The following is a 13,285-nucleotide window of genomic DNA, read 5'->3' on the forward strand; positions in this document are numbered from 1 at the left end:
CTCCAGATCAGACGAGCTGCGATCGATGTGTGCCATGAGTTTGGTAGCTGTCACTCATGAACAGATGGAGCTTGTAGGACAGCTTTGGTTTCGTGCAAGATGATAATGTGTGGGACTAAAGTCTAGCGGTAGCATGCCGGTTGTCAGTGATATCCAACAAGGATGGCTCGCAGATGGACCAGAAGTTCATGCCTCCTCCACTTTCTGCTTGCTATGCTTGATGGTGTGCCTGCCAACTCTAATCAAGCTACAAATGGAGGAAGTGGCTGCATAGTGCAAGCTTGAAATGGTTGCAACCACTACAGCTCGCAAAGCTCGAAACTCTCTTAATAGGCTGAGAAGGCCAGCTTGATTTCCTTTTGGGAAATCTTCAATCTGGAACTATACCCTTGGCAGCCCTGCAGTTCTTCCAAATGAGGATGAATTATAATGCGTTCCCCAGGACCCAAAGCTTAAGTGTCTAGCTCCGCTTTTCGGCAGTTTTGAATCACTCTCATATTTGACCACTAGGAGGTTCTCTATGAGCAAGACTCACTCAGAATCTAGCCCTAAACTGACGGTAGATTGTCTCTGAGTGTTTAATCATCGGGATGCAGAAGCCCCAGTGTCTCGGTCGCCCCATCTGGAGAACAAATCTTGAACTAGATGATACCCACCTATAGCACAACGGCAATTCGAATGTTTCCAAGAGATGGCCCTTGCTACACCCGAACTTTGTTGTACCATGACAAGTTCCGACCGGAATTTCGTGTAACTGGCGTGAAGAAACATTCCTGCTATCTTGATCAGCCCTTAGGTGTCCGGGGAAAACGGATCTGTGCGACTCCGTCCCCATGATTGGACTTCGGTGGAGGTGGCGATCAACAATCCACCGTCGGAGGGCCGCAAACCTTGCCTATTAAGCCATGGTGGTTTCTAGGCGAAAGATCCATTGCAAATAAACTCTACGAACCATCCGCTAGCCCCGGATGAATTCTTAATCTGCTGTGGAAGGTCGGCGGAAAAACACCCTCGAGGCTTTCCCTGACCAAAGCTTCGAGAGTAGTGGCGTGGGTTGTTGAGCTTTATGACGGCGAAACTGGAATAAAGTCCACCGCTTGATGGAAAGATCTTAACTAATTCGCCCTATTCAAGCACAAATACAACTTACCTCTCTGATCGACATCCCCGGGCAGTCCGCGACCTTGTGCTGCTCCCGAGAGCTCCCCTGCTTCCTGAATCACAGTTTTGATATGACGACTTAAGCAAAGCAGTTGTACAGAATCGCTCTCGAACTCCTTAATCTTACTGAAACAAGGTCCCGGTCCGAATCGATTTCCTGCGGCTGCCGCGCACAGTCGGCCAGTAGCCTCTTTGCGAGCCTTGCGCCATGTTATGACTGCACAATTGTCAGCACGAACCACATTCAAACTACGGCCAGCACAGCACAGCTGTTCAATTGATTCAACGTTGAGCAAAGTTCAGTTCGCCTGGTATGCATTGAAAGTTGCGGACCAAACACTTTGGTTTCTCACACATTGGTTTCGGCCTCTGGCACTGGTCTAGGTCTTGAGCAAACTGCTGCGCCGATGTCCTACTTCCGGCATGAACTGCTGTTTGGAAACCAGAGGTTACTGTCGTCCGTAGATCGTTTGCAGAGAGTTTGCTGCGTATCGAACTTCCCCCGCGTGGATCGCCTGAACTTTTGATCGGGGCGTCGAACGACTCGGGCGATTGATTCTTCAACTTGGTCAAGCCTATGGGATTGCCAGGTGAATTTAAGGTTGACCAATGAATGGACAACCCGGCTTCGCCAAATGGTAATGGCATTGAACGCTTCCACAAGACTTGCATGAACGATCCAATCAACACCTGGCTGTATGGCAAGAACTGCCGTTCCTGGCGATCTTCGCGTGCAAAGTCCATGCGAATCGGTTCACGCGCAGAATCACTGAAGACGATCTGTCTCCATCTCCGCGGTGAGGCCCTTAAGCTGTTCACGTGCCACCTCGATCCGGGAAAGTTTCACGAGACCAAGAGCACAGGATCAATCGTCAAAAGTAATGGGTGATCAGGTAGATCGTCTTTTGAAACTCATTAGCCCCCTACCATGAGGGCGAGACATGTTGGGGGTATCTTGGCACCGGTAATGTACAGATCAGGCGCCCATCGAGGACTGTCTTTGTCTACCCTGCTTCCATGTCATCCGCTCGAGGTAGGAAAGAAAAAAGGAAACCGCTCGGATATTCATGCATGATAGCTAAAAAGAAACAAAAGTAGGCCCCAAGTGCGTTGGTGGAAAGAATAATTAGGTGTTGACGAGAGATACACATTATTACCGGAAACCTCCCTGGGAGCCACCGTTGTTCCAGTAACCCTGGTTAGCGCCTCCATAACCGCCATTATTATAGCCTTGCTGGGCGCCGAATCCGTGGTCGCTGTATCCTTGCGGAGGCGGGCTCATTGGCGGGGGAGGGCTATGCTGACCGTCAGGTGAGCCGAGCCGAGAGTAGCCACCTTGCGATGTGCTACGGCTCGGAGCCATGGGCAGGGGGCCCGAAGGCGGCATACCAGGGCTTTGCGTCCGCAAGGGAGACATGAGATGGCCTTGGCCATTCGGGTTGTCACTATATGAGCGCATGCCAGCCGCAGCACCTACGCCAGTGGCGCCCATGGCCACAGGAGCGGCGTCCCACGCACTCTTCTCTTGAGATACCGGGATACTGTATGTGTTTTCTTGGACCATGCCGTTCTTGCTGAATGCGCCGGCATTGTACTCAGTGCCTGTCTCTCCAGCAAACGAATCCGGGTCGACGCCACGCTTATGGAAGCCTTCAAGCTCGAGCCGCTCTTCTTCGGCTCTCTTAGCGGCAAGAATTGCCTCATTGGCACCGCGTCTACGCTGGCGGATGAAGTACCAAAGACCAAAGGCGATGAGAGCACAGCCTACACCGACACCTCCGGCATAGACGGCAGTTTTGGCGGTGGGGCTGAGCTCATTGAACTTCTCGCTCACAGACTTGCTAGGTTCTTCCAGAAGAGCTTCCTTAACAGTTGAGTTGCCCCTGGAAATTCGAGATTAGCATAAGCTGCCAGTGAGTGGTAATATAGCATATCAACGGATGCGACTTACTCGGCAATTTTGATGCTCTCCCACGAGCCAGTCTTGTCTCCAAAAGAATACTCCTTTCCGGAGCTGTAGTCCGTCACCTGCGCAGACTTTACGTACATGGTGTACGGGCCGGCTGCGTAATCGGTATCACCTCCAGCCCATTCCCTGGTTCCCTCAGCCATGCGGGGATCTCCGCCGGCCCAGATGCCGAGACTGAGGCGCATGGGTGTCTGGGGGTAAGCCAGGGAGTTGTTGGCATCCTTCGGGAGGAGAGTTCGAACGTTGTTGCCGTCAATCCACCACTCGAGCGTCTCCTTGGTCCATACGCAGGTGTAGTTGTGGAAGTCGTCCTGGATGCTGCCCGTCACAGGGTGCTCGGCACCATTGTGCCAGTCCTCAACACCTTTGCCAAAATAGTTGCTCAAGGCGTCGTTCTTGCCGCCAAGAAATTCCCAATCGACCTCGTCCAACGTATCGCTGAGCCACATCATAGAGCTCACAATACCCCTTCCCTTTGCAGCCCTCAAATGGACCTCGGTGCGACCCCAAAAGAAGTAAAACTTGGATCGGATCGTGGGAGAGTCGCCTTGCTTGCTAATCGTGAAAACCGCGCCATTATCGGAGGTGTACGTGACAGGGCCGACGGTGGTCTCCCAAGCATCAGCCGAGGGGGTAGAGTTGAAGTTGAAGTTGAAGTCCATGCCAAAAGCCGGGTCAGCAGGACAGGTCGTGTTCATCGGGTTACATTTCGTCGTCACTTGGGCGAGTGCGGGTTGGGTAAGCGATGCCAGCACCGCCAGTGCCGAAAGAGTGTATTGAGACAACATCGTCAGGGAGCGAATTAGAAATGATCCCTCACGACTCTAGGGAGGACACACGTTGGCGAAGAAAAGCGACTGGGGACATATGCGACACGTCTAGTATCGCAAGTCGATAGAACACGGTGCACCGGCGGCAAAGTGTCTTCAATGTTACAACAAAAGAATGACAGTGGTGGGAGACAATGAGTGTGTGCTGTCTGAGATGAGCGACGAAGAAGTATTCACCAGACTCAACGTCGCAGACAGACCGGGCTGTTGGAACAGAGGGAGAGAAAGTAACCTCTGGTGGAATGTCGAAAGGAATGGCGATGGTGGGGTTCAAAACTCAAGAATTCAGAGCTGGGAATGAGTGTGGATATGGGTGTCGGCGTTCAGATGAGCAAGGGAAGAAACCGAAGCACAGACGCAGGTAGGGACTCATCAAACGGAGAGCAATGATAGGAGGCGGCCTCATGTCAACGTGGGCGAAGCGGAGAGACAGGTGCAAGACAAGCCGGGGGATGCTGGGCGCGTGGCAAGCAACATGTTGATTAAAGGGGGTGCCAATGTCTCTTTCTCCTCTTTGGGTTCTTGGAGTCGCCTCTGCAACGGGCAGCGTTTCCGCACCAGCGCCAACCAGGATTAGCGTCATTACTATCGGTCGAACCAGAGGCGAGCAACATTCTAGGGCCCGGTTCGTTGTGGCACCGACAGCGCAAGGTTATCAGAAAGGAAATTGTTGGACATTCGCCAAACGGCCAAGCGACCGACTGGGAAACTCTCAAGATTATCCCGAGATTGTTGGTGGGCCAGTCGGAAAAGAATGGCACCTTATGCCGGGGAAAACGGCTGAGGCGATCTGACGGACAGCGTCACAGGCGGTTGAAAAGCGATTGAGTACGGACACGAAGCATTGTCAGTAAACCGCGTTTGCGTACGCTTCCGGGACATGTTGAAGTACCTTACCTACATAGTAAACGGTTGCGCGCAACGAGTGCCTGTTGGTGTCACCAAGCGAGTACCCGCATTGTGCGATGCCAAAGAGGGGCCCCTTCAGGGCTTCAGGAGTCGACGATCACACCGCCGTCGCATAAACCTCGAAGCACCTGCCCGAGCTGGAAGCATGGAATAGCATCTGCCAAGCGGTCGGGTACAGAGTACCAGTGGTCTTGCGTGATTCCAAGCCCATCAACAGAATAGAAAGTTGAGATTGTATCCGTAAGGACGGATTTGAAAGGCTTCCCACGTGTTCAGGCTGCTATCTCCGAACTGTGGCGAACCAAACAAAGGACTTGCCTAGCTTTCGAGCATCGTGTTTCCAAAAATAAGGTACGATGAAGTTTGGCCGTCGCCAGCATCAAGCTTGTTGATCAAATGACGAAGACTGTCATCGTAGACACGAGCCGGGATCTGGGCCTGGCTCGGGGCTGCAAGAGGAGTTTAGCAACACTAAAATTGGGTAGAGAGACGCCTACTACTTGAGGGAATCTGCTACAGCTGTTGTCAAAGACTAGTCAGTAGTGAATAAAAGCCAACAGCTGCCTCGTAGAGAGTTGAAGCCAGCATCTCTAGACGAGCCAAGACGCATGGGAAAAGCTCCGTTGAGAAGGCGAGTCGAGGCGTGATAAGCGCAGCGGCCTACGATGTACCTAGGGTGTCGTCGATTGCTATCCACCTTATCTGTACAGGTACAGGCTTGTAATACACTACGGATACGACCTGGGAGGGACGTGGTCGCTATAGGTAGGTCTCTGATTGCGTAGAGTTTTCGTTTTGGGGATGGGCAATCACAGTATGTTGCTGCAAACATTTCATACAAAGACACTGTAGCAGAGGTTTTCGATTTCTTAGGGATTTTTGCGAAGCTTTAGTTGAGGAAGCAAAGAAGCCTTGCCGAAGATGAGCATGACAAGGATGAGGGTGAAGTACGGATATGGCGAGTGAGCAAGCAAGGTGGGAAGATAAGGTGAACAAGGTGAGATGAGTAAGGCTGCCAAGGCAAAGGCAATTCTTCGGTTATTCGGCGCATGGGGAGCCCAAGTGTCTGGGTGAGGGTCGGTCGAGACCCACATTCTTAAATGACAAAGCAACCGCTAAAACACAAGATTTTGCACCATCTTTGGTCCCGTCACCGCATGATAGTTTTAAGGTATTAGACGATCCGATATCGGTATTGTGTTCAAGCCACAGCGAGACATCTTTCTGATTTACGCTCTCGTTCGACCTACTTACTCGCGTAGACAGAGAGAGAGAGAGAGAGAGAGAGAGAAACAATTGTATGCCTACAGCTGCGGGTACATTTAAGTCTTTGGACGTTGACTTAAGGAAATACTCTGTCTGGCATGGCATAATGCCAACACCAATTTCGGCAATCTATCCGGGCAGAAGCCCACATCGTCCCCGAACCTCACCAAACAAACGTGACTCTTGGGCAGCCCAGTCCGCTCCCGATTACGCGGCGGTGGACTTTTTCAAGAATGGACGCTTACCCGAGACGTAATAGCGTTGCAAACCGCCCTGCAACGACATGCTTAGATGCGATAACGCAATCCCAACCCCAGACAAGGCCGGCGGGATGAGCCCATGAAATTTTCAGCCGCTGCTTGTTCAAATACCAGACTGGGTCCTCGCTGCCTCATCTCCCTGTCAATCCTCTGGGCCTCATCTCACTCAACAATCGCAGAACAATCCAAGCAGCCATCATGAGCGCGCAAAGTGGTCTGCAGGTCGCAGACTCATCTGATACCGATGCTGGAAACGACCAAGCAAGGAACAGTGTCCAACAACGGCGCAGCTTCGGGGACTGGCTCCGTGACGATGTCAGTATTCGTTATACTGATCTCCCAGTCCTCGCTTGCTGCCTTGTATCCGGCTTGTGCGACAGTGTAGCAGTGAACGCAGCTGGTGTCTTCGTCAGTATGCAGACAGGTGAGCTAGCAACTATCACTAAGTGTCAGAAACATGCGATGCTAAACCGTTGAAAGGAAACACCATCTTCATGGCTCTTGGCGCCTCGAAGCTCCCGGCTGGTGAGCCCCTCCTGTGGCTCAAGTCCCTCAGCTCCATCGCCGCGTTCTGGCTTGGGTGCTTCTTCTTCTCCAAGTCAAGGCACATTCATCCCAAGCGCAGAAGCACTCTCGCCCTTTCCTTCCTTCTTCAGTCGGCACTCGTCTTTCTTGCCGCCGCCTTTGCTCAGACACGTCTCATTGCCGACTTTGGGGCCACTTCAGTCCAGGGTTCCGACTCCAACCACGATTTCAAGACCTCAGAGAACCCTCTTGTAATGGTCCCCCTTGCGCTTCTCGCCTTTCAATTCGGCGGACAGATTGTGACGAGTAGAATCCTGGGATACAACGAAGTTCCAACCAACGTCCTCACCAGCGTCTATTGCGATCTTCTCTCCGATCCCAAGCTCTTCGCACCCCTGAAGGACAATCCCAAGAGGAATAGGAGGTTTTTGGCTGTGGTTTTACTTATTCTCGGAGGCATCGTCGGTGGCTGGCTGCAGAGAAGCCGGGCTGGCATGCCTGGGGCACTTTGGATCTCTGGAGGAGTTAAATTCGTCATTGCAGTCGCCTGGATGGGTTGGGCCAGCCATGAGCCAGTTGAGAGCAAGCTGGAGAAGGGTGTAGTAAAGTCATAGCAAGGATATACGGTTCAGCCCCAGGCTGGAGGAAGACTACATTGTTCACACGTGGGATGGTTATCGAGTTCGAATGCAGGTCAAGATGCAAAGTGTCCATGTTATGCAGTTTCAGCGGTAGGTCCATGCCTTCAATGTACTGATGATTAAGCTGCCAATGAACGCACAGGATCTTTACTTACATGAGACACCGACCAAAACGTTAATTACTGCTGAAAGGATTCTATCAAGACGTGCGCTTGATCAAACATCTAGGATCTGGAAAAAGTCGACGTTAATCCCTTGCTGTTGCTGCGTCCTGGCTCTCAATCGTTGATCTCGAAGGTTTTCAAAGGTCATATGATGGCAAGCAGCCTGGATTTGTGGTTTTCTTTCAACTTTCGAAGCCGACGATCCAACTGAGAGCAGCTACGGTCCTTGCTGGATTGCCCGATCATGCTGATTTGTATAATCTCTAGCCCTGGGGAATTCTCGATCCCTGCTGAGCTCTCATCACGAAGGTCTGATATGTGAACATGTAGTGTGTAGTGATTCATTGATGCCACGCTTCTCCGTCAGACTTCGCCCCTTTTCCATATTGCTAGATGATAGCTGTGAAGATTGATTCAAATGTCACAGGGCAACTCCCTTCGCAGCAATATGATCAGCTTAAATGATACTTGCCTGCCTGTGAAAGAGCGTTCATGAGCTATCTTTAGGCTGTAAAGTTCTTTGGGTCAGCGTCAACTCGCCCAGAATGATGGGACATGACAGCACTAGCTAAACCCGAATCGATCAGAGGTCGAAAGGCGATCTAAAAAGACCGCCCTACAACAGAGAGTCATGTGTCATATGCCGCGGTGGGCAGCAGCATATCATGTTTGGACTCTTGCAGAACGGCTGACTTTAGGAGTCGTCTTGTCAGCGTATGCAATTGCCCAGCCAATGCTAAGTTGGCGAATTACTTCGCTTCAGATTTACCGAGATATCGAGACCTAATAAGCAAAGTATCTTAGCCACTCCGCCATGGATCCTCGACCAAGTCCTCTGTTGCCTCTCGGTACATTCCGGTGAGCCAATTACGAGTTCTTCAATGAGACTTCCACTTTAGTACATGCGCAGACAGCCAGGCAGCAAGGAACCATCAACTCGACCTTGCTTCAACGAACATATCCCCACAGACTATTCCCAATCAAGCTTCACAGGATACCTTACATCCTGCATTGTCCGCGCATCAGTCCAGAAATGGCCCACCCCGGACGTAACCCACAGGCCCGGATTCAAGATTCGCGAGGACAACCACGGCCAAGTCTTCTTTCTTACTATGACTCCCTTATTTTTGCGCCAGCCCAAGACACCCCCTCGTTGGGACTCAAGCGCCGCCCATCTCGCAATATCAGTCGTCGTCACATCACAGTGCTGTAGGGCAAGCCACGACGTCAACGGTTATCCTTAGTCTCCTTCAATAGTGACATATACCGTTGGAACCATAACCGGGTCTGAGTCTGGGAACGAGCTGGCCGCCAGCTCATCAAACCTACGAGCATACGACCGTCACACATACACGCTTAGTCGACTGCTGGTGTTTCCGCCATCTCGTCACCAAGAATCACCCCTTGCATAGCAGCACAGCCCCCTTGGCGTCTGGAGAGTAGAGACTAATGTAGAGTAACCGCCCGTCCTTCCAAAGAGATGCGATGTCATAATCGATGTCTTCCCCCTGTCGACTTAGCATCGCTTCGTTCACCACCAAAAGAGGCCATAGTCTCGGAGGACGGAGGTGCAAGACATTCCTGAGCAAGACCCTGCGTAATCTGAACCCCTTAAGGCCATGCTCTCAGCAAGAATCTAAGGGTCCTTCCACAAGAGGCTAGCCCGTCGTCATCAACCGCCTCCAATTGGTCAACAAGGCACACCTCGACCCCTGCACTGCATCCTTCCGATGCCAACCTTTGACGTCACCGACGACGTTGATCTTCAGCCGCCGATCACCAGCAAACAGGTTTGGGGTCGCACAGCGCCCAACCACCAGACCCGCCAAACGGCGTCTCAAACGGCGCTGGAAGCTAGCTGTGCTTCGCGGAGCAGGAATGGATGACAGACGTAGTAGATTCGAATGACCATCTTGGCATCATTGTGCAGCATCAGCCATGCCAGCCTGCCAACAATGTCTGCAGCCAGGGTCTCGGCACGGGCGTCCGCTCAGGCGACGTACCTTGCGGTGAGCTGTAGCAGGACGCAGCAGTAGGAGAGCCATAGTGTCATGAATTAGATTTGGGGGGGGAGGGGTCTAGAATAGGGGAAGAGAGATAGATATAATCACCACGCTTTCCCGCCCAGAGTCTTGTGTCCCGTCTTATCCAGCATCCCAAGCCTTCAACATCGGAAGCATCTACTCCACTAACCACACTTCTCAACCTTGTAGGCGAAAACAAGCCTTTTCCAACAAGGAAAACCCAGCAGCCCTTCTTAACTCCTCAAGCAAAACCCATATTCAAAATGCCATTCTTCGGAGGAGGCCGCCGTGAACCCTCTCCCGAGCCAGTTCGAGAGCTGACCCCACCACCCACGGAGCCCCGCCGCACAGGCTTCTTCGGCTCCCGTCGAGAACCCTCCCCGGAACCGATCCACCATCAACCCGTCGCCGAGCCCGCGCCCCGCAAGCACGGCCTCTTCGGCTCCTCCCGCCGGGACCCTTCTCCCACGCCGACAGCCCGCACGTCCCGCACATCCGCAACCTCTCAGTCCTCTCTCTCTTCGACAACATACCACACCTCCCCCGATGGCCACCACACCGGCGGCGGCGGCCTGTTCCGCCGCTCCACCGATGCGTCGTCCGGACGCAGGGGTGGTCTGCTTCACAAATTTGGCGGGGGAGGGGTAGAGATGGATCCCAGCATTGTCCAGGCGCGTGAGCGCGTCATGGGCGCCGAGGCGGCTGAGAAGGAGGCTGACCGCGCCCTCATGGCCGCGAGGGAGAGTGTTGCTGCTGCGAGGGCTGACGTGCGGAGGCTCGAGGAAGAGGCCAAGGAGGAGGCTAGACGGGCCAAGATTAAGCAGTATCACGCTCGTGAGGTTTCCAAGCGTGGCAAGGCTTTGGGCCGTACGTGTGCTCCATCTCATCATGTTAAGACTTTGATGCTAATGAAGAACAGGTCACGGAGAATGAGTTTCCAAATACGACTAATCTGGTCGTATTCACTCCAGCAGCATTTCTTGTGTCATTTACGAGTCCATGATTTACATCGTGGCATACGATCAACGGTTTGGGGAGTTAAGATAGGGTGAAAGCCAAAAACTTCAACTTATGTATTAATATTATTCATGTTCAAGCACATGAGCGACCAGTGTTGGAGAATTGAGTGTTGAATGTACAACTAGTCCGGAATTGAAATGGTAGATTAAGATGACTTGAGTTGACACTTGATGAGCCGTGGCGGTTGACACTTGACGGTGGGCGACGGTACCATCACCTGTAAGAACATTGATCACTCATCAATCAAAGGGCAGATGCGATATCGCTGGCTGAAAGAGCGCAGCGAGACAGGCCGTGAATCCCAGGGCTTTGCTCCCTCAAACCTGGCTGACGGTGCTGACAGCACCCCCCAATGATCTGCCAGCCGGTCTCCAGTCCGACTGCAACCGGGGCATCGACTCAGCTCCGAAGGTAAGCACGGATCGGGGATATTCCCGGAACACACCCTCGCCAATCCTCAGCCTAGTCACCCAACCAACACCACTCGTTCCTTCTGTCATCCTCTGGCTCTGACCGGAACGGGCATGAGAATTTGCAGCGTCAGATTGATTGCCTTCCCAGCGATTGGGTTATCGGACAAGGCAGTGTGCTCCTTGCGGCGACGATCCATGTCACTGACCCTTTCTGATACCTTGGCTGCACCTCAATTTTTTGTTCCATGGGCGGCGAGGAAACCAGGATAGGAGAAGGAGTGCGAATTTCGCCGGAAAAAGAGACTTTTTGGTTGCAATGACAGAGTTCATTATGCATCATCTAGAGACAACTTTTCTCGCTTGCTTGAACAGGTCAATGGAGAAAGACTAGAGCCCAGCCGATTGCTGTTGTTGTGCTTCCATCCGAGATTTCTAATACCCTGAACCAATGCCTCATGCCATCTACCTGCCACCTGCCACCTGCCAAGCATGCCGTTCCTCCGGTCGTGCGGTCCGTCTGCGTATGCGATGAAGACCGAAAGCGACAAAGGGAATGAAACCTGACCCTCCAACCATGTATGTGCATTATGAAGTGAAACGGGTATTTACATTTTGCTGAAAAGTGGTCAGTGCCCAAAGGTATCAAGAACTCGTGTCGTCCACAAATCCGTAGACTGGCCGCCAGAGTTGGGGAAAAAAAAGTGTCGCGTCTGCCCAAGGAGCTGGACGGGCTGCAATAAAAAGACGTAGTCGGGTAAAGCGAGATGCAAATCGAGGTTGAAAGGTCCAATCCTTGGGAACGCCGACGCCTGCCAAGTGCAAACACTGAATAATGGTAATTCGATTCCGTCCGAAGCAAGGTCCGCTCGTTCGATCGTGGTCATGAGAAGGTGAAGAATGCTCATAGCAAGAAACGGATCCACCGAAGCGGCGTTTCTCACATGATGATGCACTGAGACTCTTCGCGGTCCTTCTTGACGCTGAGGGCGACGCGGGCGGCCTCGGTGAAGGCCTCGTTCACGCCGCGATTGCGCATGGCGGAACACTCGAGGTAGCGGAGGGCGTTGATGCGGCGAGCGACCTCCAGACCTTGCTCGTAAGAGATCATGGGACGCTTCTCTCGCTGCTGGCCCTCGGCAGCCTCCTCCTCCTCGTTATCGGCCTCGCGGAGATCGCACTTGAGGGCGACGAGAACCAGCTTAACGCCAGGGCAGTTATCGGCGATCTCTCCAACCCACTTGCTCTCGACGTTCTCGAGGGAGTCCTTGCTGTCGACGCTGTAGCAGAGCATGATCAGGTCGGTGTCGTCTGCGCCTAGTCAGTAAGCGACCCCTTGATCCGCCCAATTCAATGGTCTTACCGTAGGACAAGCTGCGGAGTCGGTCGAACTCCTCCTGGCCAGCGGTATCCCAGAGGGAGAGCTCGATGTGGACACTGTCAACGAAGATGTCTGGCAACGCCAAGTCAGCATTCAAACTGGTGGAGAGGAAATCGCGATAGTGGCATCATGCAACTAGGCGCCATTCGCTAGTAATCGAGGGATCGTACCGTGGACGTAGTTCTCGAAAACGGTGGGCTCGTAGACGGTCGGGAAGTAGCTGGGCCAAGTCAGCAAGGATGCGCAATTGGAGGGCCACTATTTGCAAGCCCTTGAGGGTAGGAGAAATGACGTTGGACTCACCCTCTGGTAAAGACGTTCAACAACGATGTCTTGCCGCATGCGCCATCGCCACTGCAGGTCGCAAATCAATTAGCCAGAGTTCCAAGGTTGCAGCGAGGCGACACAGAGGGAAGTGGCCAGCAGGTCTCACAGGAGGACCAGCTTCCGCTGAACTGTCTTGTTTCCTCCACACAAAGGCATCTTGGGCGGACCGTGGGAGGGGACTTTGTTCGTGTTGTGGGAAGTAGCTTGGTGAGGGTTGATTGAGGTGAGTCGGTGCGATACGAGAGCGTTTGGTTGTTTGTGGAAAGCAAAAAAGTTGTTGTCGGCCAGTAGGAGACTGTTTAGGGGTTTGTGGTTCGTCGGTCGATGAGCAAGGGGAAGGCGCCAGAGAGGGTTCTGGGTTTGTTGTTTGCGGGTGGGCTGGTTGGCGCTCGATGGTG

At 52.8% G+C, this 13,285-nt stretch overlaps 5 protein-coding genes across 5 annotated transcripts; 3 read left to right on the forward strand and 2 right to left on the reverse strand.

Annotated features, from left to right (window-relative positions):
• Window positions 1–2,314: 2,314 nt before the first annotated feature.
• On the reverse strand, window positions 2,315–3,918 carry CORC01_11717 (glycosyl hydrolase family 16; the record flags this gene model as incomplete). Its single annotated transcript, XM_022623339.1, has 2 exons — window positions 2,315–3,044; window positions 3,113–3,918. The coding sequence occupies 2 exons, from the start codon at window positions 3,916–3,918 to the stop codon at window positions 2,315–2,317; spliced, it is 1,536 nt and encodes a 511-aa protein (XP_022470162.1).
• Window positions 3,919–4,457: 539 nt separating this feature from the next.
• CORC01_11718 (uncharacterized protein) lies at window positions 4,458–4,754 on the forward strand (the record flags this gene model as incomplete). The annotated part of the gene is made up of 1 exon (XM_022623340.1): window positions 4,458–4,754. The coding sequence occupies one exon, from the start codon at window positions 4,458–4,460 to the stop codon at window positions 4,752–4,754; it is 297 nt and encodes a 98-aa protein (XP_022470163.1).
• A 1,839-nt stretch (window positions 4,755–6,593) lies between these two features.
• CORC01_11719 (uncharacterized protein) lies at window positions 6,594–7,534 on the forward strand (the record flags this gene model as incomplete). The annotated part of the gene is made up of 2 exons (XM_022623341.1): window positions 6,594–6,819; window positions 6,876–7,534. The coding sequence occupies 2 exons, from the start codon at window positions 6,594–6,596 to the stop codon at window positions 7,532–7,534; spliced, it is 885 nt and encodes a 294-aa protein (XP_022470164.1).
• Window positions 7,535–10,012: 2,478 nt separating this feature from the next.
• Window positions 10,013–10,682, forward strand: CORC01_11720 (uncharacterized protein; the record flags this gene model as incomplete). Its single annotated transcript, XM_022623342.1, has 2 exons — window positions 10,013–10,616; window positions 10,669–10,682. The coding sequence occupies 2 exons, from the start codon at window positions 10,013–10,015 to the stop codon at window positions 10,680–10,682; spliced, it is 618 nt and encodes a 205-aa protein (XP_022470165.1).
• A 1,437-nt stretch (window positions 10,683–12,119) lies between these two features.
• On the reverse strand, window positions 12,120–13,043 carry CORC01_11721 (GTP-binding protein RHO3; the record flags this gene model as incomplete). Its single annotated transcript, XM_022623343.1, has 5 exons — window positions 12,120–12,490; window positions 12,543–12,632; window positions 12,731–12,780; window positions 12,864–12,914; window positions 12,994–13,043. 5 exons carry the CDS (start codon window positions 13,041–13,043, stop codon window positions 12,120–12,122), a joined length of 612 nt encoding a protein of 203 aa, XP_022470166.1.
• Between the last annotated feature and the right edge of the window lie 242 nt (window positions 13,044–13,285).

The sequence above is a fragment of the Colletotrichum orchidophilum genome (genome assembly GCF_001831195.1).
Source record: "Colletotrichum orchidophilum strain IMI 309357 chromosome Unknown Scaffold_131.1, whole genome shotgun sequence".
Lineage (NCBI taxonomy): Eukaryota > Fungi > Ascomycota > Sordariomycetes > Glomerellales > Glomerellaceae > Colletotrichum > Colletotrichum orchidophilum.